The following is a 27,287-nucleotide window of genomic DNA, read 5'->3' on the forward strand; positions in this document are numbered from 1 at the left end:
AATACAAAAATAAAAAATTGCGCAAACCACACTAATACAACACACGAAACTGCAAAATTCCCTTTGAACTCATCTCGTATATTCACTTCTTAATTTCAAAGCTAACTTTCAGGCTATAAAGTATTAAAGAAATTAAGTCTCCGAAATGAGCCCATTTCTAAAATAAAAAAACCACCTTCACAACCACCTTCCCATCATTTATACACTTATACAGCCTTGATCAGAATCGCAGTACTTAGTGAAATACTGTAAAGTGAAGTCGTATGGCATCAAAGGTTATTAGACCCTGAATGGCAGGTTCAGCCACCGAATTGGAAACGTTTTCTCTGTCCTTTGCGAAGTATGAAAACTGTTTGCTTAAGTATGCGGCTAATGTATGTATGTATGTGGGGGGGGGGGGCTAGATAGGGGGGTGGTGGGGGGGAGATAGTGGGTGGCGGGGAGGGGGCGAGAAGGAAGAGGGTGAAACCCAGTACCAGCAGTTAGCCTCCTACTCTCAAAAAGCACAAATGTGGCCGTCCTCATCTGATGGACGGATCACCATCAACAGTCCCTCACGCCCTTACTTCATGGGACACAGAGGAGAGATTTGGCACTTGAACCAAGACATTGGTGCAAATTCTAGTGATCTGAAGCTTTACGTCATCACCTCCCCTCACCCTGCCAGCCAAATACTGGCAGTGAAAATTTCTTCTATCAGCAGGATTCGAACTGGTTTACCTCAGAGTCGAGCGCCGCCACCTAGGCGCGCGGTAGCGACCTCGGCCACGGAGGCGTGTATGAACTGTTAACTGGGAGTTCATAGTTCGATATTGTGTAATTACGATGTTATCGACGTTGTGATAATTTTTTCCTATTAACAGGCTTTCGCAGAGCCGTCGAAACGGACCGACCGCCGTGTCATCCTCCATCAACGGCGCCAGTGGATGCTGACCGCTCTCCCGGCCTTTGTCAGTTTTTGTGATCTGGAGCCGCTACTATTGGATCAAGTAGCTCCTCAATATGCATCATGAGGCTGACTGCATAAAGTTCAGTTCTCCCGCCACGGAAAAATCCTTTGCAGTACCAGAAATCGAAATTGGCCCATCTGCATAGCAGTCAGGCACGCTGACCACACAGCTACTGAGGCTGCCAGGTTTTTGATATTACAGTTCTTAAATTAACTGCACGCAACACGCTTTTCAAAGGTCATTCTGGAAATTTCTGCTATGGAATGGTTCGTTCCTTCATTGGAGGATAGTCAGTGGGTGCCGTGTTAGGAGAACACAGATTATGAGGTAAAATTTCATATCCCCAACAAGGAGTATGTGTGGCTGTGTTGTGTGCAGAATGAGCTGGGATGGTATTGTGGAGCAGAAAGGCACCTCAGTCATCTTCCCGCGGCGCTCCGTCTTGTCAGTCTCCTTTGAAAGCATCACCTGTTAGCACCACACCGTGGTAGTTAAAAAAAGATTTAAAGAACGTTCAGTAAGTAATGGAACACATTTTTTCTCGAACGATTTCTATTCAAAAAATGCGGTATTTGTTGTGGGACATTGTGGAATATTCCCGCTTCAGACCCTACAGTTTCATGGAGTTCCGACAGGTGTCTGCGCTAGACCTAGGTGGCGTATGTAACGGAGATGCGTTCCGAACAGAGAGCTATCATCGAGTTTCTTTTGACAGAAAACCAGAATATCGCAGCTATTCATAGGAGTTACAAGGATGTCTACGGAGACGTGGCAGTGAATAAGGTCACGGTGAGTCGTTGGACAGATTTTCGCAACTTGCCATCATCGCAACAACGTCGAGCAAACCTGGATCAGGGGGGCCCGGGTTCGATTCCCGGCCAGGTTGGGGACTTTCTGTGCCCGAGGACTGGGTGTTTGTGTTATCATCATCATCATCATCATCATCATCATCATCATCATCATTTGTGATAGTGTCTAGATTTGATTGTGAAAAGAAAATGGACAGTGTAAAAATTGAGACTTTGTACGGGCGCTGATGACCGCACAGATGAGTGCCCTACAAACCAAACACCACCACCACCACCACCACCACCACCACCTGGCATAGTCCAAAAATAACAAACGCAGACTTTTTAAACAAATTTGCACTGAAATGCTAAACGGGCTAAGTCCACCAAGCAAGTTTTGAAGTATTTCTATCTCTGGAAATCATTTAGTTTCTTAAAAACTAGCTTTTCTTGTAACAGAGCTATTGAAGCTGTTTTATATATGCGATTTTTATTCTTTAAAGAAACCGTGTGATTGAGGGTTACTGATAATTACTAACTTGGAACAAAGCCGAACAAACAATTACAATAATTCTGCTAGCTACTGGAACCTACTTCAGTAATACTGCGTGATGGTTCTAGTCCTCTAAAAGAAACACGCTTAATAAATGTGATTACTACAAGTAACTATTGACTACAGCAGCCATCTCTTGGTGGTGACTTATTGTTAAGTAAATCAGCATCCTCAGAGTTAAACCCTAATTTCCATTCTTCTTGTAATCCAGCGTACCACGTGTCGCTTTGTTAGAGGTTGGCAGATGGCAAGACAGCTTTCCTTTTTGGCGGGTTTCGTCCGTTCTGCGAATCGGACGTGGCGCGTAGCTTTCCGCGCCAGCCATTGCAGTACGCATGCGGACGTTAAAACACACACGGCACTTTCTCCGTCTCGACTTTGGCGCTGTCGCTCGCTGGGTGGCTTTCGCCGCTGACACCTGTTACGTCACTATCGAGGAAGGCCGAAGCGGAAACGGAGTGCGTGTACTTGCCACGTAACCCCACCAGGGGCAACTGCACACTACAACATCCATTTCAGACGCACTGGCTACTATCGTTAGTGTGAACATTTCTTGTGTTTTAGCTGCAACAGAAATATTTTTCTCGAATGCAAACCTCATGTACACTTTTGTAAGTGTCGAACCCTTTCGTCATGCACAAATACTGCCAACTGTTGGGCACCACTGTAAAAATTTCCAGAAGTCAATGCTGCAGCAGCAGCTCCTGCTGCTGCCTGTCACCACTAGAATACACGGAAGCGGTTGGTTAGCTGTATTCCACTATACAACAGATTTTTATTGATACTTTGCTTGGAAATCAATGAATGATCAGTTTATTTACCTCAACAATGAATATTTCAAAATTAGTTATTTTACCCTATAAAAAGAAGTCAGTTGTAAAATGATATTATTAAAACAGGAACATTTTTTCGTATGAATCATTAAAAAGTCATCGAAGACATTACAATGTAGCCAGTTCTGATAGGGATATGATTGTGCCAGTACAGGCTTTGTTTCGGCACAAGTGATATGGCTTCGGCGAGTTTCATTGCTAATAGGACTGAGTATCATATACTGGTCGGCGAATATTGCCCAGAGCCCAAAGTAACTTCGTGTGAAGCGCAAAAAGGCATATTAGGAACTTTCAGTTTTAGTGTACGTAAACGATTTACCAAATGGGACTTATCACATAAGGCAGTCACTGGAATGGCACCAGACGTAATCACCAAAAGAGATAAAATTCAAGGCTGCTCTCTCTTCTGGGGATCTTATGACAGTCTTTTGTGATATCTGAAGACCGAATAAACTCCAGAACAGGTCCCGACGTTTTCGGTCGGACAACAGTCCTAAAGAAACCTTGCTCCAACACAATACACGCCTACACAGAAGTCTCAGAATCCGCGGCGAAAGTATCGCCAAAATGGGTTGGACATCATTGCCTCATCCACGCTATGGCCCACACCTGTTGCCCTTCGACTTCCATCTGCTTGGCCAGTGATGTATTCTCTTAATGGAACACACTTTGAGGATGATGGGAGCGTAATTCGTGCAGTGAAGACGAGGAAATACATACTAACAAAATGCCTGCCTAAGGTCATAGAATGTGATGGGGACTATGTAGGAAAACTGTACGTGAAAAAGAAATGTCAATTTAACAATTAAAAACAAATGTTCTGAGGAAGGAAAAAAGTGGAGCATTATTTACTGAAAGGCTTTCGGATTTAATCGAGGTGACCGTGTCAAGTAAAACTCAACTATACTGTATTCGAGCATTACAGGATTGTTTTTACTACTCATTTGCATTAATTTACATTTCTTCGAAGTCATGATGCATCTTCCTACTGTCACTTGAACATGATACTGTCCCGTACAGTACAGCGTGATCAGCAAACGGGTGCAGATCGCTGATCATCCTACCAGTCTGATCGTTTATGTACGCGGATACAGAGAAAAAGAGTCGCCTTTTCACACTCCACTGTAGCACTCCTGTGATAACCTTTGTCTCCGGCGAACACTCGCCGCCAAGGACGAAGACTTCCCGAGCACCTTTCTTAGTTCAAATACTTTAGTGGTGTAAAATTGGACGAAAACTTAAAATGCGTGATAGGTAATGAGACTGGATAACAATTGCTGAAAGTGTTCTAGAAAAGTATAATAAATCTGTAAAGAAATCGAATTTACTGAAATCGAGTTCCAGAAGTGTTCCGGTGATTTCAAAAACGCTGGTATAAATCGATATTTAACTGGGACTATCTTGAAGGGCGTAACATGGATCTAGACGAATAAATAAAATTCTGCTTGGGAGTCCTCTGAAGACCTCTCCATCTGACATCTCCCTCCTCTGCCACAGCAACAAAACGATGACATTCTAGACGTACCACTACTAGGCACTTTAAAACTACCAATTAATCTGATTGTTAGCTACATTTGTATGCAACAAAACCAGTTTTCTACTTTTGTTTCAGTGTTCTGTCACAGTAACGGTCAACCCAGTAAACACATCAGGCAGCCGGCAGTGATGCAAGTATAGGTCCCCGTACACGTGTTCTTACCAGCGACAGCGGGGCACTGTAAACAAATTTTTCACTGTTTGTCCTCATTTCATTTATGTGCTGGTACAGGCATTTGTTGTCTCATTCGTCTTAGTCCAAGCATGTAAACAAACAGATCGAGGCCAGTTGCTCGACATGAGTAACAACCTCTGTAGAGGATCGCGGGATGCATGGCAGTACACCCCATTGATATGCTGCAGACGTTCGAATACAATGAGATGGAGATTAAGAAAAAACTGCGACACTAGTGAACTTCGGAGGCACTCTTATACCAAGGTTTACTATAATGCTGCATTTCGAGTCTGCGGAAAACCCTTTTGACGAAGTATGATAAGTGTAGATAACCATATTTTCCGCCGTACTGAATAGTCGATGAAATTTCAGGGCTGCAGCCGGATGTAAGCTTCTCCGGCTAATGTCTAATGTTTCTGCTGTCTAACCAGCGGTCATCTTCCACAGAAGTCTAAGACTGCCGCAGTAATTCGGTCGTTGGCTTTTTGTACTCTATAGCAGCGACTGTCTCACAGAAAATCAGAGTTGTTTATTATCAAAGATGTTAAACGTGCGTCGTTCGGTCAGAAAAGTTCTAGATTTGTACGTAACATCAGATGACGTCTATTGACATAGCTACTTTGTTACATCATTTCTGAAACCTGCTTTCACGGAAGCTGTGGAAATGCGGGTAGTGGGGCGATTTAACTCTTCGTAATAATTTCGGAATAGTAGCCTGCTAGCAGAGGTTTTCCCACTCTCGAGTGGCTGAACGACACGTGCTTAAGAGTCCACTTTAAACAGTAGCGCTCTCTCTCTCTCTCTCTCTCTCTCTCTCTCTCTCTCTCCCCCCCCCCCCTCCCTCTCCCGATTGGAAAGTAGGTACTGTATATTATGGACAATCAAGTTGCCTTGCAGTTAAAAAGAGACTTACACCAGGCCATTGAGCCACACGAAATAACAACAACAACTATAATAATAATAATAATAATAATAATAATAATAATAATAATAATGTAAACGAAATCTAAAGTAAAATTTATGGTGGAAATCTCAGCACCCTTCGATATTCAAACAGGTATGAGACACGGATGTGAACACACTCCTATTCTGTTCGTCGTCCTAAACAAGGTTATCGAACAATGGGAGAAAGAACCAGACAAACGTGGACTTTGGAAGTCATTCCTACTGGACTTTACCAAAAACAGCCTCTAAATACCATACCTCGCGTTTGCGGATGTCGTCATCAGAAATAACTTTTGCCCTGTGTATTAACCGAGAAGATTTTGTTCACACGTGCCGCCGCGAAAGACTGAGGATACAAGATGTTTATTGTCATATGAGACAACATTTTACGTATTAGGAATGGTTAATCAGGATAACGTTCGGATTTGGGGCTTGGAACATCCGCCCCTCTCATTTAACATGTGATAGCCCTAAACTGAACGTCTGGTGTGGGCTAATACACGAAAGCATTGTTGGACCGTTCTTCTTTGCAGAAAACATAGGAATGGGTCAGCGTCTGGGCATAGTGGAGCAGTGTGTATAGCCTCAGATACAAGACTTGCAGTCCATCACATTTCAAGAAGATAGAACACCGCCCCATTAGTCAACGGCTGTTCGCAAGTTGCTGGATACAAAATTTGCCAATCGCTGGACAGAACCGGAGGAGCCACTGCCCGGCCGCCACGTTCCTCCAACATTACCCCGCTGGATTTCTTCTTATGAGACTTTGTGAAGGACCACATGTATGCGATCAAAAGTGGAGATATTCACGCGTTGAGGCGTCGTATCACTGATACGATTGTAACAGTGACAGAAGATGTTACGATGAACATGGCAAGTAACTGAACACAGATTCGATATTCTTCGTTGTACAGATGGCTCAAGCGTGAAGGTATACTGATGATTATTTTAAAAAATTCTAAAGAGATGTCTAACATTTGTTTTTTTTTTTACAATGAAATGAACACCCTTAGCTGCTTACAGGTGCTGACATCCGTCAACGGGGACAGATGGAAATGTGTGCCCCGACCGGGACTCGAACCCGGGATCTCCTGCTTACATGGCAGACGCTCTATCCATTTTTTTTATCTCATTTTGTTTGCTTTTGTTCGTTGCATCTGCTCGGGGCGGACGTCGTAAGATATCCGTTTAAGTTCGTTGTGGATCGATTGACTCAGTTTTTTTTATTACAGAGGGCAGCTAACCCTCTGACCGAACACGCTGAGCTACCGTGACGGCTCCATCTGAGCCACCGAGGACACAAAGGATAGCGCGACTGCAGGGATTTGCTCTGGCACGCCTCCCGCGAAATCCACATTCTCAACGTATTGTCCCGCACTACATTCGTAGTGCCCCTGCCCATTATACTCATTACTCGCGGCGCGTTGCCGATTCCCGTAAGAGTTCGGGCACTGTTTGATACCATCTTATAATCAACCTCCGTCCTGAGACAACAGATGGAGCACTGAAGAACACTGCATTCATGGCGTGTTTCTGAACGTTTGACTTGCACAACCCGTTCTCGCTGCTGCCGACGCCTGTGCGTCAACCGCGACCGTGAGGGCTTTCCCAACAACACAGCATTACTCGCACCTCACCTCCACTTTGCGATCGAAGGTCAGCTGCAGTCTGGTCGTCTCTTTTTTCGACGGCTGCATGTGGATTTGTTTCATTATCAAGCTCGACGCACGCGCTATTTACATTCGAATAGTTCCACCCCCGCGAATAGCAATCTCACGGCAGGATAACAAAGTCCTGTCGGTTGCCAACGGTGATTGGAGGAACTGGCGTTACGGCGCGGTCTTAAACGCGTATTGGGCGTCTCTGTAGACTCTGCACTTGGATGTGGAAAGGTGAATAAGATGAACCTCGACGGTGGGCGTTTACAATTGTCTTCTCGAGCACAAGGCACAGGATTAAAGTGTTTCAACATACAAAATGGCACTTGTCATTTCTAGTAACTCTTGACAAGCGAATAACAAGGACTCCAGGTATTAAGGCACAAATTCATTTCAGTCTGCCAAGTGCCAATTTCTTGTTATTTGCTTGTTTCCGTTCCTCCACGGCCCCCCCCCCCCCCTTCCTCACACGAATTCACACCTGTTGTCTTACTGCTTCTATTTTGGAATACTTCTTGTTCACGTTACTTTCTTTTTGCAGTGACAAAAGGGTCTTTTTTTATACAAGATGGCTTGAGAACACCGCTTTCTTTTTTGAAAGATCAGTGAGATGGAAATCAACCAGGTACACAGTTCCTTAAATGAATGATTTTTCTTAACTACTGTAGGATCTACAGTCTGTTAAGTAAGGTCATTGTCTGGTTAATAAGTAGAAAAATGTATCTGACAACAAAGCAAAACATACATACATCATATGCGAACGAAGGAAAAATGCAGTTAGAATTAATAAGACGTCCAGTCACCCGCAGAAAATTGTATGAGAAATCAGAGCTACGATGTGACGAGGGGCCTAGACCCGGAACTAATTAATTAAAAAACAGTGTGCTTTGTCACAATTACCTTCCTTTTTGAACTTCATGATATGATTTCGTTAGCATATGGTCATGCATACTGAATGTCGAAAAAATGTCACTCTTAATTTCCTTAGTGTATTTTTAGAGCTCCGTACCTCAATAGGTCAAAACTGAACCTTTACAGAATCATTTTGTCGTCCGACTGAGTCAGACTATTAAGAGTCCTTTTTCTCATGAAAGATAGGGATATCAAGTGGGAAATTTATGTCAGGTGCTAAGGTCTACAGTCCTTTGACGGTGTAAAATATTTAAGTTTTTAAGTTAATGTAATCAAAAGATGCGGCCATTTAAGACACATATTTTGATACTGACTGGAACTTTCTCATCAAAACTAAAAGATGAATTATTTATACACATGTCGGGTCTAGTAGTCTATCGGTAGAGGTCGCATGTTCGAATCTCAGTTGGACCACGGATATTTCCGTCTTCCGTTTTAACCTAGCCTTCACCCTCAATGTGCAGAGTCGCCTGAAACAACACGCGGTTCGAGGGCACGTCAAACTGTAGGTCCCCTTTGCCCAGTTGGATAACTGGGATAGGTTAGGGACACTGAAGTCGCCCAAGTCAATAGAAAGACCTGCACTAGGCCACTGAGCCCCACAGAATTATTATTGTTGTTGTTGTTGCTGCTGTCTAAATACAGAATTTTCTGCGGAACTCTCAAAGTGCGACTCTTAGTCGCACTTGTCCGGTATTTTTATGTTTTCGTGTATTTCAGCATTACTTATTAATTTTCAAGTTTCGTGTGGAAGGTTCAATGGATCATCGTTGCTTCGAGGAACAGTCGATTGTCAGTTACTCATATGTACGTAAATATTTTCTAGACCAACAGATCATCATCATCATCATCATCATCATGAGAGAGAGAGAGAGAGAGAGAGAGAGAGAGAGAGAGAGAGAGAGAGAGAGAGAGAGATCGCTGAATTTTTGTTTTTGAGAAGCAGATTTAGCGATTCCCGATAGATTGTAACCTAACTTTACATTTGGAGCTCTGGCTTACTTAGATAACAACAATGAAATCTGTACATTCGAGAAATTCCTCATGTCCTGGCAAAACTTCAAGCACTCAAAGTCTTAAATGAGATTTTCACTCTGCAGCGGAGTGTGCGCTGATATGAAACTTCCTGGCAGATTAAAACTGTGTGCCGGACCGAGACTCGAACTCGAACTCGAACTCTAACTCGAACACACAGGTCCCGAGTTCGAGTCTCGGTCCGGCACACAGTTTTAATCTGCCAGGAAGTTTCACTCAAAGTCTTATCAATTATGCGTCTAGAAGCGGTTCTGGATGAATAGTTCTACAGGTTGCAAATGAACTGTTGTGGCGTTACGTTTAAGTGAAGGACGGGATAAGGCCGGTCGGGTGAGGGCAGCACGAGTTACGATTGGCAACTGCAGCAGGGCGGTAAGACGCCGGCCCCTCCTAGCGCACACACTGAGCGCTGACGTTGCAAAACAAGACGTCGCGCAACCCGCGTTACGAGACGGCGCGCTCAGCAGCTTCGTGAGCAGCCTGCTAGACCGCCACACAGCTAGCCCGATGCGTCACCGACCAACGCGTTCCCGTCGATTGGCCAGCGCACCATTATTCAATCAATGAAAAAAACAATCGCACTAATCATCAATAGCAACACACACACACACACACACACACACACACACACACACACACACACACGAAATATCCCACCCACTGAAGATGAAATTATTAATATAATTCAGAACGGGAGAAAATAGATGTAAATTAAGAACTCTAATTTACCCTGAGCTCAGACTGAACAATATTAACTTCTGAACCTGACAAAATCAGGTCTATTGACACACAGTCAACATGGGTTTAGAAAGCATCGTTCTTGTGAAACACAACTAGCTCTTTATTCCCATGAAGCGTTGAGTGCTATTGAAGAGGGATTTCAAATCGATTCCGTATTTCTGGATTTCCGGAAGGCTTTTGACACTCTACCACACAAGCGGCTTTTAGTGAAATTGCGTGCTTATGGAACATCGTCTCAGTTATGTGACTGGATTTGAGATTTCTTGTCAGAGAGGTCACAGTTCGTAGTAATTGACGGAAAGTCATCGAGTAAAACAGAAGTGATTTCTGGCGTTCCCGAAGATAGTGTTATAGGCCCTTTGCTGTTCCTTATCTATATAAACGATTTGCGAGACAATCTGAGCAGCCGTCTTAGGCTGTTTGAAGATGACGCTGTCGTTTATCGACTAATTAAGTCATCAGAAGATTAAAACAAATTGCAAAATGATTTAGAAAAAATATCTAAATGGTGCGAGAATTGGCAGTTGACCCTAAATAACGAAAAGTGTGAGGTCATCCACATGGGTGCTAAAAGGAATTCGTTTCACTTCGGCTACACGATAAATCAGTCAATTCTAAAGGCCGTAAATTCCACTAAATACCTAGGAATTACAATTACGAACAACTTAAATTGGAAGGATCACACAGAAAATGTTGTGGGGCAGGCTAACCAAAGACTGCGTTTTATTGTCAGGGCACTTAGAAAATGTAACAGACCTACTAAGGAGACTGCCTACACTACGCTTGTTCGTCCTCTTTTAGAATACTGCTGCTCGGTGTTGGATCCTCACCAGATAGCACTGACGGAGTACATCAAAAAAGTTCAAAGAAAGGCAGCACGTTTTGTATTATCGCGAAATATGGGAGAGAGTGTCACTGAAATGATACAGAACTTGCGCTGGACATCATTAAAGGAAGGGCGTTTTTCGTTGCGACGGAATCTTCTTACGAAACTCCAGTCACCAACTTTCTCCTCCGAATGCGAAAATATTTTGTTGACACCGACCTACATAGGTAGGAACGATCACCAAGATAAAATAAGGGAAATCAGAGCTCGTACGGAAAGATATAGGTGTTCATTCTTTCCGCGCGCTATACGGGATTGGAATAATAGAGAATTGTGAAGGTGGTTCGATGAACCCTCTGCCAGGAACTTAAATGTGATTTGCAGAGTATCCATGTAGGTGTACATGTAGATGTAGATCAGGTGACGGACACACGTGATTCTATGTTTTTTATAACAAATGTTACTAGCCGTAATCGTACTACAATCTAATAGTAACTAGACAACCAGTTTAGGTTAACCATACCTATCTTTACAACTCTTTCACCGTAATTGATGCATCAGCCGTTAGACAGTGTTTACTACCGCAAAGTCAGAGTAACTTTTCAAAATATCATAAATCTGGTCAGTGCATGTCAGTCGGCTGATAGAACCAAAGGGACACACAATAAGGTTCAATATCCCCACAGACGTGATCTGGTCAGATTTAGGAAATTCTGACAAGTTACAGCGACGTTTTTGTGGTGGTCAACACTGATCTCTCAGGTATCAATTACAGTGAAAGTTGTGTAATTACTATTGGATTGTATTCTGATAAAGACTATTAAAGTTCGTAATAAGTAATATATACTATTTTCAGAAGTTCAGGTCCTTACCTAGGCCCACGTAAAACATACACCTGCAGATAGCAAATTAACACTTCCGTTTCAATATAGTTATTGCAATTTTCACATGATAATTTTTTACCATTTAAAATTATCTCCAATATTTAATATAGAACTATCTTATAAAGGGAAGGGTCTCAGATAAGGCCAACCGATACGGGTCATATTTGGCAGGTCGCTTGTGTACAACCTAAAACGTAAGATTAATATATTTCGGCTCAACACTCCCCTGTTTTTAAGGTAACCACCCCCAGAGTTCAAAAAATGGCTCTGAGCACAATGGGACTTAACTTCTAAGGTCATCAGTCCCCTAGAACGTAGAACTACTTAAACCTAACTAAACTAAGGACATCACACACATCCATGCCCGAGGCAGGATTCGAACCTGCGACCGTAGCCCACCCCCAGAGTTCATGAAGCGTTATGGACTCAAAACTGATAAAATCTTAAAACTAATTGAAAACTGAGCATTTTTCGTCATCATATACGAGAAGCTAATTTCCAAAAGATAACATATACGAAAAATTGAAAAATGAGAACAGGTGGCAGCACTGCTTAGAACTATTACCTTCTTATGCCAAAACGTACCATATCCATCATATATTTGCCCTAAGACTTGCTGTTCATCGTGAAGAGTACCGAATCCAGTCTTATTTCACTTCCAAGAAGTACCAGATCCTGGCAGCCAATCGTAGTTCTTCTTGGTAAGGACGTCACACAACACAGCCAACATTTATTTACATGTCATTGTATGTTTTACGGATGTGTCTGCTGTTTTTATATTCATTGTTAGTTTTTAATTGAATTATGACGTATGACATATCAGATGAATACTTTGAATCACAAAGAGTCACCAAACTTTACACAATTTTCTGCCGAAAGGTACCAAATCCGTTTTTATCTATGCAATAACAATTAAACAAATTAACATCCAACAGAAGTATTTGGCGTAATGTGTCTCAACATCTGTCTGAGTATAACAACGAAGGTACAATAACGTATTCTGATGGTCTTGTAGTTGTAAAACGATTTTGTTCCTCCTGTTAACTTAGATATTATTATGGATTTGCACCTTTGGCTAGTGAGCTTCTTATATGGGGTCCACAAAGACATTTACCTAGAAATCGAGGAAAGAAACTGGCTTATCTACCCATAATATATACGATGTTCAGCTGAAGCGGCGATGTCTTAACGATCAAGGCATCTCGCTGGATAACCTGTATTCGATTCCCCGATGTATTCGACAGGCTTTCTTCATTTGTACTTTTGCCGCATCGAAGTTTGTTGCAATACGAGGGTTAATTAAATTAGTAAAGCAATGAGGTATAATAGAGTAGACGAATTTTCGAAACAACGCTCATAACCGCATGGACGCCTGGATCACATTATTCATGGTCAGCTTTCAGCGCCGGCGTACGCGTGGTATGCATCAAAAATAATTTTCGAAATTGAATTATATTTTAATGTAAACGAAGTTTTTTTCCGCCGAATCTTCCAAAGAAATGACGAAATTGCGCGAAGGTCGCATTTATTTGATGTTCTTAGCGCCGCGAGTATATCTGCTTCGAATATTATACAAGTACCATCCATCCAGTTGCTCGAAAGAACAGCAGGACATCTAGTTGAGTGAAAGAACCATTCCTAAAGGGACCACAATTAGGTTTTTAATTTGAGAAACTTTTCTACCTCGTTGTTATTCCTGATTGGTTTACTTATCTTATTAATTCTCCCACTACTAGCAATTTAGAAACGCAAAAAATACAAGTAAGAAAACTGCACAGTCCATGTGGGAATCTGACACGGTTCTCCGCTCCCCAGCCATATGCCTTGGTCGCATCGCCAACGCCGCTTATGCCGAATTGCGATTACTTAATAGTACGTAAGCGGCAGTCTTAGTACTTTCTTTCCTCGACTCCTCGGAAAATACTGGGTGGTTATAATTAAATTTCAGGCACCCAGTACGTGTTTGTGGATGCCAAATATGATGAAAAATGCTGAATTTTCGATTAACTATCGATACTGTCAATTTATTTTGAGTATATTGCACATCATAATATAATGTTTTGTATCACCTCCGTTCCGAGACTTCCGGAACCTGTACAGAAAATTGGAAGAGACGTCAACATCATTTCCACCCTTTTTATTGCTCATGAAAACCACACATTGCATGTTGCACCACAATAAAGCGAGACCTTCACAGGTGTTGGTCCATATTGCTGTACATACCGGTACCTCTAATACCCAGTAGCACGTCCTCTTGCATTGATGCATGGCTGTATTCGTCGTGGCATACTAACCACAAATTCATCAAGGCACTGTTGGTCCAGATTGTCCCACTCCTCAACGGCGATTCGGCGTACATCCCTCAGAGTGGTTGGTGGGTCACGTCCATGAAGAGCGCTTTCAAGTCTATCCCAGGCATGTGACGATAGGGTTCACGTCTGGACAACATGCTGGCCACTCTAGTCGGGTGATGAGGTTATCCTGAAGGAAGTCATTCACAAGATGTGCACGCACGATTGGGGGGGGGGGGGGCGAATTGTCGTCCATGAAGACGAATGCCTCGCCAGTATGCTGCCGATATGGTTGCACTATCGGTCGGAGCCGTTAAACGGCGCCTTCCATGACAACCAGCGGCGTACGTCGGCCTCATTCGCTGAACAGTGTATCTAAGGCGTTCAACCTGACCAGGTTGCCTCCAAACTCGTCTCCGACGATTGTCTGGTAGAAGGCATAAGCGTCACTCATCGCTGGAGAGAATGTGATGCCAATCATGAGTGGTCCATTCGCCATGTTGTTGGGCCTATTCTGTACCGTGCTGCATGGTGTCGTGGTTGCAAAGATGGACCTCGCCATGGACGTCGGCAGTGAAGTTGCGCAACATGTAGCCTATTGCGCACAGTTTGAGTCGTAACACGACGGCCTGTGGCTGCACGAAAAGCATTATTCAACATGGTGGCATTGATGTGAGGGTTCCTCCGAGCCATAATCCGTAGGTAGCGGTCATGCACTGTATGCCTGAGCGAGGTATGTCATCAACATTTCCTGTCTCTCTATCTTCTCCAAGTCCAAACAACATTGCTTTGGTTCCCTCCGAGACGCCTGGACACTTCCCTTGCTGAGAGCCCTTCCTGGCAGGAAGTAACAATGCTGATCGAACCGAGCTATTGACCGTCTAGGCATAGTTGAACTACAGACAACTGCAGCCGTGTACCTCCTTCCTGGTGGAATGACTGGAACTGATCGGCTGCCTTACCCCCTCCGTGCATGGTTTTTTACCTTTTTGGGCAGGTTTAGTGACATCTCTGAACAGTCAAAGGGACTGTGTCTGTGATACAATATCCATAGTCAACGTCTATCTTCAGGAGTTCTGGGAATCGGGTGATGCGAGACTTTTTTTTTTGTGTGTGTGTGTATGCATATATTTTCTTATGACCTTTCACTGCGGGCTGTATACGAGCCAGCTGATACATACAGTATGAGCAGGATCGGTTGGCCGTGTCTGAGGCCTTTCCCTTGCTAGCTCAAACTCTTTGCGCTCCACACTACTTGCTTCACTGTGAAGCGCTTTTATGAAATGTCAAGCGAACCTATGAGTGCCGTGATCATATTGGCACACTGCTGCGCACAGGCGGGTGCGGGTAATTTAGAAAGTGAGCTTACATGTAGACGAAGGGGCCGAGCTCCTCCAGGATGGGCTTGTCGCCGTTGTTGAGGAACGCGTCCGCGTTCGTCACGTTGTAGATGTACACGCTCATCACAGGGTCCACGGGCGGCTCGCGCCACCAGTCGAACGTCATCGACCCATTGCGCAGCACGATCTCCTGCAATGGAAAACAATGATACAGGCGCTATAATCATTGTTAAAGACAGTAGCGGGTCTAGGAAAAAGTTTATCTGGAAAAGATAAAGACAGGAAGGAAGAAAGGAGAAAAGGAATAAAGGAGAAAAGGAAGAAAGAAAGGAGAAAAGGAAGGAAGAAAGAAGAAAAGGAAGGAAGAAAGGAGAAAAGGAAGGAAGAAAGGAAAAAAGGAAGGAAGAAAGGAAAAAAGGAAGGAAGAAAGGAAAAAAGGAAGGAAGAAAGGAAAAAAGGAAGGAAGAAAGGAAAAAAGGAAGGAAGAAAGGAAAAAAGGAAGGAAGAAAGGAAAAAAGGAAGGAAGAAAGGAAAAAAGGAAGGAAGAAAGGAAAAAAGGAAGGAAGAAAGGAAAAAAGGTAGAAAGAAAGGAAAAAAGGTAGAAAGAAAGGAAAAAAGGTAGAAAGGAAGGAAAAAAGGTAGAAAGGAAGAAAGGGAAAAAGAAAGGAAGAAAGAAAGATAGAAAGAAAGAAAAGAAAGGGGTACAGACAGGAAAAAATTCCCTTTATTGATATGTGGCCATCACCTCTCATTCTCAATAGTTAATCTGCCATCCGCTTCGTTAGTACCTGAGAATCATACGTGCAAGATACACACCAGCTGGACGTTTAGAAATGTGACACTTATCTGCATCATCACTCATACACTGGAAGCTTAACATATTCTCTTCGTCACTTCTCTATTATTAATCTTAGTCTCTGATTAATAGCCTATTCCGATGACATTCTGTTGGCTCGCTAGACCAGATCGTCCATTGTCGCAGTTCTTACCTTCACAGGGAAATCACAAAGCCCTTAGATTAATTTTGTGATTACAACCCAAAAACTAATTAAATGATACATGTGTCAACCATTCTTATTAAATAATGGAGTAGCTATTTAACATTTTTATTCCAGTAAAAATAACAATGGGGATATAGGTATACAGGTTGATTCGGCTGCCCGTACCGCTGTCGTTTTATGCAGCCCGTAATGTTATACTTGGCCTTTACAAACCACACCCGAGATTTTCATATTTTCTCGCTCGCTGTGCGCAAGCTATTGCTAGCTACGGAAAAAATGAGCAAGTCATTTTTGTAGGAAATTTGCTGTAGTTAAATTGTGTACTGGGATTCATTTTCGCTGTAAGCCACGTTTCTCGAGTTATTACTGGAAAACTTTAAAAAGTGACCTAACGGCCCTTCCACCCCACACTCATCCCTCACCTGTCTGGATTTCTAATATATTGTTAGTGGCGCTGCCTACTACCACTGTACAAAAATTTTCAACTGTACGAACTATTCCAGATATTCGACCTTTTTGGGTCTATTAATTGAGTCACTGATTGGAAAAAAGAAGAAAGTCCATTTTTTTCGAAAATAAGCTGAGACATATATTTAATTTTGGAGCTGTCCACTCATCAATGAGTGGAAACGAAGGAAAAAAGCAGTAATAATACGGATAGTACAGCCTTTTAAAGTTTGTAATTAGTGGAATAGAGAAAAATGTCCGGAGATTCTTCTGTTTTCCACCCACTAGTGTAAGCAGCATCACCAGGTGTCAGGCAAAGAATGTTGCAACAATGCTACTAAGTGGCATGTAAACACATTGTTTCAGTTTTACTGTCCCACATTATTGTCAGTGTGTTTACGTAAGTTGCTGTTTGCAGACTCTTAGCATAATGAGTGAAACTGACTCTGAAATTGAGAAAGTCCACGGGAGAAGAAAATGTGTAAGAAATGTATATGACACAAGAAAGCTAGATCACTAAGACACAAATACATAACCTCTAAAGGAATAGTTGTGCCAGCAAAACTGTCTGGTCCAGTATGCAGGTAAGTTGTCTTCATGTGATATATGTCTTCATTTTACTGCTAAATATTTAAGTGAAGTATATTGTTTTCTTGCTCCAACATTCTGTTTTATTGCAGTTGTTTCAAAATGTGTTTTGAGCATTTTAAAGATAAGAATCAAATGGAAATAATTAGGAGATTGTACCATGGCGAAACAGAGGGGAAAATTTCTGTATTTAATGGGACTGATAGAGCATTCACCTGTACAAAGGAGAAGGAGCAGAAAAGAAAATCCGACATTTGTGAAGAAAGGTACATAGAGATTCTTTGTTATGAAACAGAAGAAGGATACAGGTATGTCGCAAAGCATTTTGTAGTTTGCATGCTGTGGGCGATAGGACTGTTGTACTCTTAACATCGCTCCTTGTTAATGGCCAGTCCCCAGATGACCGGAGAAAAAAGCATATTGACAGGGGAAATACAGTGGGATCTGATGTCACTGATAAGACTGATGCTCATTTTCGATCTTTCCCAACCCACCAGTCACACTACAATAGCAAAAGTATTGTATATTTGGATTCCAACTTAAATGTGAAAAAGATGCACGACTTGTTTTGAGATAAAAACCAAGAATTGACAGTGAAGTATGAATATTATCTCAAATTCTTCAATGCAAATATTCATTATAGATTCGGTCGCTCACAAGTAGAAGTACACTCCTGGAAATGGAAAAAAGAACACATTGACACCGGTGTGTCAGACCCACCATTCTTGCTCCGGACACTGCGAGAGGACTGTACAAGCAATGATCACACGCACGGCACAGCGGACACACCAGGAACCGCGGTGTTGGCCATCGAATGGCGCTAGCTGCGCAGCATTTGTGCACCGCCGCCGTCAGTGTCAGCCAGTTTGCCGTGGCATACGGAGCTCCATCGCAGTCTTTAACACTGGTAGCATGCCGCGACAGCGTGGACGTGAACCGTATGTGCAGTTGACGGACTTTGAGCGAGGGCGTATAGTGGGCATGCGGGAGGCCGGGTGGACGTACCGCCGAATTGCTCAACACGTGGGGCGTGAGGTCTCCACAGCACATCGATGTTGTCGCCAGTGGTCGGCGGAAGGTGCACGTGCCCGTCGACCTGGGACCGGACCGCAGCGACGCACGGATGCACGCCAAGACCGTAGGATCCTACGCAGTGCTGTAGGGGACCGCACCGCCACTTCCCAGCAAATTAGGGACACTGTTGCTCCTGGGGTATCGGCGAGGACCATTCGCAACCGTCTCCATGAAGCTGGGCTACGGTCCCGCACACCGTTAGGCCATCTTCCGCTCACGCCCCAACATCGTGCAGCCCGCCTCCAGTGGTGTCGCGACAGGCGTGAATGGAGGGACGAATGGAGACGTGTCGTCTTCAGCGATGAGAGTCGCTTCTGCCTTGGTGCCAATGATGGTCGTATGTGTGTTTGGCGCCGTGCAGGTGAGCGCCACAATCAGGACTGCATACGACCGAGGCACACAGGGCCAACACCCGGCATCATGGTGTGGGGAGCGATCTCCTACACTGGCCGTACACCACTGGTGATCGTCGAGGGGACACTGAATAGTGCACGGTACATCCAAACCGTCATCGAACCCATCGTTCTACCATTCCTAGAGCGGCAAGGGAACTTGCTGTTCCAACAGGACAATGCACGTCCGCATGTATCCCGTGCCACCCAACGTGCTCTAGAAGGTGTAAGTCAACTACCCTGGCCAGCAAGATCTCCGGATCTGTCCCCCATTGAGCATGTTTGGGACTGGATGAAGCGTCGTCTCACGCGGTCTGCACGTCCAGCACGAACGCTGGTCCAACTGAGGCGCCAGGTGGAAATGGCATGGCAAGCCGTTCCACAGGACTACATCCAGCATCTCTACGATCGTCTCTATGGGAGAATAGCAGCCTGCATTGCTGCGAAAGGTGGATATACACTGTACTAGTGCCGACATTGTGCATGCTCTGTTGCCTGTGTCTATGTGCCTGTGGTTCTGTCAGTGTGATCATGTGATGTGTCTGACCCCAGGAATGTGTCAATAAAGTTTCCCCTTCCTGGGACAATGAATTCACGGTGTTCTTATTTCAATTTCCAGGAGTGTATATCCTGCCTGTGAGGAGCTTCTAGCCAAAATCTAATCTCCGTTCCTGAATGAAGTTGCAAAACGTATGGCTGTCGCAGAATTGACAGTTCACAAGCGACGAACATCTAAGCTTTATAAAAAACAACAAGAAATGATAAAACTGTGTGCTGAAAGGAATTATGTAGTCGGAATGGTGTTTGATTATATGCAAAATTTTTCCCTTCCTTTTCTTCCTGTGCAGGAAATGTTCCACTTACGAAAAATATGGCTTTTTGTATTTGGAATCCATAATCTGAAAGACAATACATTACCATTTTACTGCTACCATTAAGGACAGGCAATCGGATGAAGTGTGCACATTTCTCAGTGACTACGTAAGTGGGCTACCTAACTCAGTGAAAGAACTACATGTGTTCAGTGATTCTTGTGGTGGGCAAAATAGAAACAATACTGTTGCATGGTACCTGATGTATCTCGCAATGACTGGGAAATTTCAAATAATTCAGCATTATTTTCCTGTTCGAGGTCACTCCTTCCTCTCATGTGATAAGGGTTTTGCCCTAATCAAGAGAGTCATACGACAACAAGATAGAGTCTACCCTGTGAAACAGTACGTTTAAATAACAATTAATTCAAGAAAAACACTGAATTCGTTAAATCCAAGATTATTAGACATAAAGATACTATTGACTTAAAGAAATGTTGGCGGGACCACTTTAAAAAAAAAAATCTTCATTTCCCAGATTTTCTCTTGCTAAATTTCGGCATTTGACCTATAAGCATTGGTACCCAGGGTATGTCGTTTGTTCGGAATGGACAGATTGACTGCTTCGCAATACTTACAGGCTTTTTAAAGAAAAACAAATACCTTATTATCCTAGAAATTTGGCATACAACAATAAGATTCCTATAAACAAGAAGCTGCAAGATTTTAATAAAATAATGAAGTTCATTGCATTAGAGTATGAAGAGTTTTTTACCAACATTCTGCAGTGGCCCACAGGAAATAATTATTTCCAGTCTGAAGGACAAGATTAGACTTCCAAAAACACAACATAGTACAGTCTGATGAAGATTAAAAAGTGTTAAAGAATTAATTAAAATTTTTATATTTTATCACAGTACATTGTTGTTCTTAAGCTGTTTTACTAAATAAATATCAATGTTTTGAAGTGGTTAGTGACATAAATAATTAAATAGCTGCGTAAACTTATGTTACTGTGATATTCTTTGCAAACTCCCCACGAGAGGATCATTTATTGGAAAAGGGACGAATGTCCACCAACTTCCAAAGAGGACAACTTCAAAAATATTTATCGAATGCGCTGGAACGACTTATCACTGTGTACAGATAATCTAGTTCTACAAGTTTGCAATGGATCACAAATCTGTAGGAACAATATTGTAAGTGTTAACAAGTTTTTTTTTAGTTTTCTGTAAACAGAGGTGATTGGACTTTCTTGCTTTTTCCAATCAGTGATTCAACTGGGCTATTGCATCACCAGAATAGCCAGCTACTTCTTTAAGATTGAGTTAATGAACGAAAAATGACTTTTGTAAACTTTACGCTGCAACTAGTTACTTTGATAATTCGATCCAAACTGAACCCCTGCGAGTATAATAGTTTCACAGTCAGATGCAGATGGCCTGGCGAATACGATGATGTAATTGTTTATTTTGTAGTGTCGGTAGCTGGACCGACACCGTGATGTGGATTGCTGAAAAGGAATGCTAAACTAACGCTGTGGCCGATAGTGCACGCACGGCAATAAGCATACGGGCGTGAAGTCTGGAACATAAAAACTTATGAATGAATAAGAAGAAAAGTATGTAGATGCTTTTTACTTAACTTTTAATAATTCCTTGGAATACATCTCTCTTGATTACTCGTAAGCTATAGGCACTGATACAAATGGCTCCTTGCTAGTTCGTAGCCATTAACTTAGCTGATGGCTATTCTGTCTCTCGGCTAATGAGAGAGAAAGGCTTCGTACAACTGGGCGATAGCTAGGTTCGCGTACAACTGGGCGGTAGCTTGGTTCTCGTACAACTGGGGGTCGAGTCCACTCTCGTATCACGAGACCTGCCTTGGTGGTGGCGCTAGGTCTGCGATCACAGTGGCGACACGCGGGTCCGACATGTACTACATGGACCGCGGCCGATTTAAACTACCACCTAGCAAGTGTGGTGTCTGGCGGTGACACCACATATTTTATGCTGTTCAAACTCGCAAAATTGTCGGGTATAATTTTGCAAAAATGTCAGTTTCACGCTTTGTAAGTGCTCGAGTAAGTTGGTGACGTAATAAGGCTAGTCAATGAGGATGAAGAAAGGTTTAACGTGGGAAATAATTGGTGTACTCGGAAATGAGTGTAAAGTGCCACGAACACCATACTAGAAAACCTGACCATTGGGGTCTGACTGTGGGACCGGGGGTGCGTTTAATGTTCACTTTTGTCCATTTTTCTTTAATAACACAGAAACTACTGCCTCTAGCGAAGGACTATTAGTTTGCATCTAACTGGCAAAAAGAATATGAAAGTCTCTGGAGTGGTTTATGAAGCCCAGGTATTACATTTCTGGTTGATAAAACGACAGCGGTATGGGCGGTTAAATCAATCTGTGTAATATTATCTGAAAACATAGACCATCAGAAAAAAAGCAGATACCACTAAATGCCGAACGCTAAATGAAGAATATGAAGGAAACGAAGAAGAGAATTTACGCTGCATTGCAATTTGGTACTGGAGATTTGGATTCAGAAGTACAGTTGTCTGGTATAGCGTATTACATATCAGCAGAGAAGGTCGATTCTGTAGTGCTGAGGCTACCGCTGAAATCGTTACCGCGCATATCCACAGCATGTGGTCCTGTTGCGTAGTGTCATAATCATACTACAGAGCTGCCGAAGCAGTGAAGACGCAGATGGTTATTTTCATACTTGCAGTGTTAGAATATATTAACTGTACGACATAAAACGTTGGAAAAACGTGTGTTTCCACTTAGCATTGCAGTACGTCGTAACAAGCAAAAACCTGAATACGAAAAGAAGTGTTACATTCCATGGAAGGTAATTTACTATCTTGCATGGTTCAAGTAACTTACCTGCATCGCTTTTTGTAAGTAAATTTCATTCAATGTGCATTATTTTTGTTTAACAAGTTATTTTACCTTATTTTGTCTTCACGAACGGTAAAGCTATGGAAGAAAACGGCAATTACATTAAAAGTTTATTTAACATAAAGGGCATTCTTTGCTCTTCACGGTCAGCCGAACTTCCGAGTCCTTGAGCGAGGATATTTGCGTAGAATTACATAATCACTTCTCGGAATATTACTTGCACAGTTTTGACGTTTTGAAGCTGGAACTACGAACATTAGCATTTGGTTTCACGGTCAAAAATAAAGTATGTGCTTCAGCATTTTTGGAAATTCAACCACTAATGGGGTAAAATACTGGGTGAAACTATTTTTGAAAATAAATGGGAAAAATTTTTTGAAAATAAATTATTAATAATTACTTAAAATAAATAATTTGTAAACTACATCAAAGAAAATTGGTGTTTGACTTCTAAGTTAAAAATTTCAAAAAAATGTGTTACAGTGTTTTCGGAAATTCAATCCCTGGTGGGTAAAATAGGGACTGAAAGTTTTTGTACAAATATTCCATTACGAAATCATTTTCAAAATTAAGACTCTGAAAATTTGTATTTGGCTTCAGGGTTAGAAATTAAAAAAAATACATATTTTATTGTCTTTTGAAATTTCATACCCAAATGGAGTGAAATCTAGGACGTAAGTCATAGTGAATATATTTCGTCATCGGTATATTATCACATTTTAATTCAAAATCTATTAAAATTGTTATTTCTAAGGAAGTGTGTGTGTGTGTGTGGGGAGGGGGGGGGGGGGGGATGGTGTGCGCGTGCGGTAAAACCACAAGAACTCTAAACGCACGGTTAACGAAGACCTCTTATTCCAGCTCACACAATCGTCTTTCGGCCTGAAGTATATTAATTAGCATGAAAATTTAGAAGACGTTACAATTTTTTAGCAATATAAAAATTCGCTATAGATAAACAAAACAATCTGTGCAGACCACACAATCCGCGCAAGCGAAGCAGCGGCGCTAATGTTGTCTCTAATGCAGCACTTACTGTGTTAAACCTCTAACTTAAGATTAATTCCCTTAATAAGTAGATTATGACAACATTTTATATCTGTATATTCGGTCAGTGTTATGAGAAATACTGACAATCAAATTTCTGTTCCCCTGAAAGACCTTAGGTAGGCAATCTGCAAGTAGTATTGGGTGAAAGTCTTCCCCCTTTAATAATATACAGATTCATAATGGTCTCTAAGATAATTTTGTCGCGGGTCTGTAGCGGATTTTATTTCAGTAAGTAATTTTTCACAGCTATAGTTTCTTTCCTTCATATAGTTCGTCACGACTAGTTTCAAGGTCGTAGCCCCGTAATCAAACGTTCGTGTTGAAGTCACACACAAGCTGTCACTGTACTGCCCGGCACACAGACGAGTGATATCGTGATACAACATTCCCAGAGGCGATAACGCCGATTGTAAAATAAAATGCTACTTACAATTAAGTAGTGTAAAATAAAAGGCTACGTGGATTTAAGTGGGAGAATTATTGTAGTTAAAGCCGAGAACTAAGGACCCTACCAAAAACAGGACTTTAATTTTGTCTACTTATTGGAGGCGACGAAGATAGAAGGACAAGATAACGTTGTTTCTAAGTTACAGAGGGAGACTATCAAAAGTATCAGGACACTCCTAGGTAATGCAGACTGGATCACTAGATATCACGAGAGGTTTTGTCAGTAAACAAGCAGTAACAGCAGATTGGGTACGTCAGCTGAGTTCAGTGACTACGAATGTGGAGTACTCGTTGGATTTCGCCTGAGTAAGAGATTCATCAGGGATATTTCAGTGCTCCTAAAGCCGCCCACCAAGTCGGCTGTTGACGTGACTGAAGTGGGAATACGAAGAAAAACCACATCTAAACCAGTGCCAGGCAGACCTCATTTACCGCCAGGCAGGGGTAGTCTTGCACTGAAGAGGGCGGTTCTAAACGGAAAGAATCACTCATGAGTTCCAAAGTGCTACCGGCAGGCTATGAAGCATTGGGAATTAAAAAGAATAGGGTAGATTTTCGAGCAGATCCTTCTAAGACACCTCTTCCTGTAGTTAACGCTAACCGGTGGGTGAGGTGGTATAGAAGACGACGCCACTGGACAGTGGATGGCTCGAAACGAGTGATTTGATGTGACGTATCATGCTATACCATGTGTTAGTCTGATGGAAGCGTCTGGGTTTGGCGAATGCCTTGAGAACGTTAGCTGCCACTAAGTGTAGTGCCAATAGCTAAGACAGCAGAGGTAGTATTACGGTATGGGGTTGTGTTTCCATGGTTAGGGTTTGGTCCCCTCTATATGCTCTTAAGAAAACGATAAATGCGGAAGGATGTGAACACATTTTACGGCATTGTGTAGTGTGTGCAGTAGAGCACCAGTTCGGAGACGAAGACTGTATCAGCATAACAATGCACTCTGTCAAAGCAGCGCCTATGAGCCAATTTTTTTTTTTTTTTGTGGTTTTAGGGCGCAAAACTTCTATGGTCATTAGCGCCCAGCCCGTGACGTAGAAAACAGGAAAAAAACGAAATTTAAAATCAGCAGCAATGGGAACAAAGTCATAAAATTTGAGAAACTAAAGGCAGAAGGAATGCTTAAAAATCCACTATAGAAAGGGGTTGGTTGTCCCCCCAAAAAAAAATCAAATGACTGACGTCATTTCACTGTCACTAATAAACTGTAGAACGCGGTCAGCTGAGCGCGTGTCATCTGCTAAAATCAACGATAGATCAGGCGATAGCTGTAGACGGGAGCGTAACGGATTAAAATAGGGGCATTCAATTAAAAGGTGTCTGACCGTCCACAGCTGAGAGCAGTGGGGACAGAGTGGGGGAGGATCACCGCTTAAAAGATGTCGATGGCTAAAAAGACAGTGCCCTATCCGGAGTCTAGCTAAAATTACCTCCTCCCGACGACGCGTTCGGGAGGAAGAGGTCCAAGCGCAAGGAAGGGCTTTCACTTCCCGCAATTTATTATGCGGAAGTGTTGACCAATGCGCATGCTATAAATGAGCAACTTGGCGACATAAACCGCTCCGTAGATCGGTAAACGGAAGAGACTGAATAGCTGGCCGAGGAAGAGAGACTGCAGCCTTGGCCGCTATATCGGCCGCCTCATTCCCACAGATACCAGCGTGTCCCGGGAGCCAGAGGAACGCCACTGAGACGCCCCCCAGGTGGAGCAAGCGCAGACAGTCCTGAATCCGGTGGACCAGAGGGTGCACAGGGTAAAGAGCTTGGAGACTTAGGAGAGAGCTGAGAGAATCTGAGCAGATTACGTACTGTATCCGCTGATGGCGGCGGATGTAGTGGACAGCCTGGAGAACAGCGTAAAGCTCCGCAGTATAAACCGAACACTGGTCGGGAAGCCGAAAGTGATTTGGGGTGTCGCCAACAATATAGGCACTCCCTACACCTAACGATGTTTTCGAGCCGTCGGTGTAAATAAATGTGGCTTCCGTCATTTGTGCACATAGAGCAGCAAATGCCCGACGGTAGACAAGTGTAGGGGTACCATCCTTGGGAAATTGACATAGGTCTCTGAGCAAGTCGATCCGGGGACGGAGCCAAGGCGGTGCTGTACCCCAAGTTGTCGAGAAGGTTTTAGGAAAGCGGAAGGAGAGAGAATGGAGAAGTTGACGGAAGCGGACTCCCGGGGGTAGTAGGGAGGAGGAGCGGCCTGCATACCCGACATCAAAGAAGGTGTCGAAAAAAAGGTCATGGGCTGGATTAGCAGGCATGGAAGACAGATGGCTAGCATAACGACTCAGAAGGACTGCCCGCCGATTGGACAGCGGAGGTTCAGCAGTCTCAGCATAAAGGCTTTCCACAGGGCTGGTGTAAAAAGCTCCAGACACTAAACGTAATCCACGGTGGTGGATAGAGTCGAGACGCCGAAGAATAGACGGCCGAGCAGAGGAGTAGACTATGCTTCCATAGTCCAATTTCGAGCGCACTAAGGCGCGATAGAGGCGGAGAAGGACCACTCGGTCCGCTCCCCAGGAGGTACCATTCAGGACACGGAGGGTGTTAAGGGAACGCAGACAGCGAGCCGAAAGATAGGAAACGTGGGAGGACCAGCACAGTTTTCTGTCAAACATAAGACCCAAGAATTTAGTGACGTCGGAAAACGGAAGGTTGACAGGACCTAGATGTAAGGAGGGCGGAAGAAACTCCTTACGTCGCCAAAAATTAACACAAACGGTCTTACTGGGTGAGAAAAGGAAGCCGGTTTCGATGCTCCACGAGTGGAGGCGATCGAGACATCCTTGAAGACGTCTTTCAAGCAGGCTGGTCCGTTGAGAGCTGTAGTAGATCGCAAAATCGTCCACAAAGAGGGAGCCCGAGACATCAGGAAGGAGACAATCCATAATTGGATTAATGGCGATGGCAAACAGTACAACACTCAGCACGGAGCCCTGGGGTACCCCGTTTCCTTGGGAGAAAGTACGGGAGAGAGTAGTGTTCACCCGCACCCTAAATGTGCGCTCTGCCATAAATTCGCGAAGAAAAAGGGGCAGCCGGCCTCGAAAGCCCCAAGAGAACAGTGTGCGGAGGA

General features: G+C 43.2%; 1 protein-coding gene across 2 annotated transcripts in view; it reads right to left on the reverse strand.

The window, feature by feature from the left end:
- LOC124711192 (scavenger receptor class B member 1) overlaps positions 1–27,287 on the reverse strand; it is a 685,541-nt gene that overhangs the window by 65,466 nt on the left and 592,788 nt on the right. For both annotated transcript variants that reach the window (XM_047241121.1, XM_047241120.1), the window contains one exon: positions 15,497–15,657. In XM_047241121.1, coding sequence (XP_047097077.1) covers positions 15,497–15,657 — 161 coding nt within the window. The remainder of the gene's footprint in view (positions 1–15,496; positions 15,658–27,287) is intronic.

This window comes from Schistocerca piceifrons, chromosome 8, assembly GCF_021461385.2.
Source record: "Schistocerca piceifrons isolate TAMUIC-IGC-003096 chromosome 8, iqSchPice1.1, whole genome shotgun sequence".
NCBI classification, from domain to species: Eukaryota; Metazoa; Arthropoda; class Insecta; order Orthoptera; family Acrididae; genus Schistocerca; species Schistocerca piceifrons.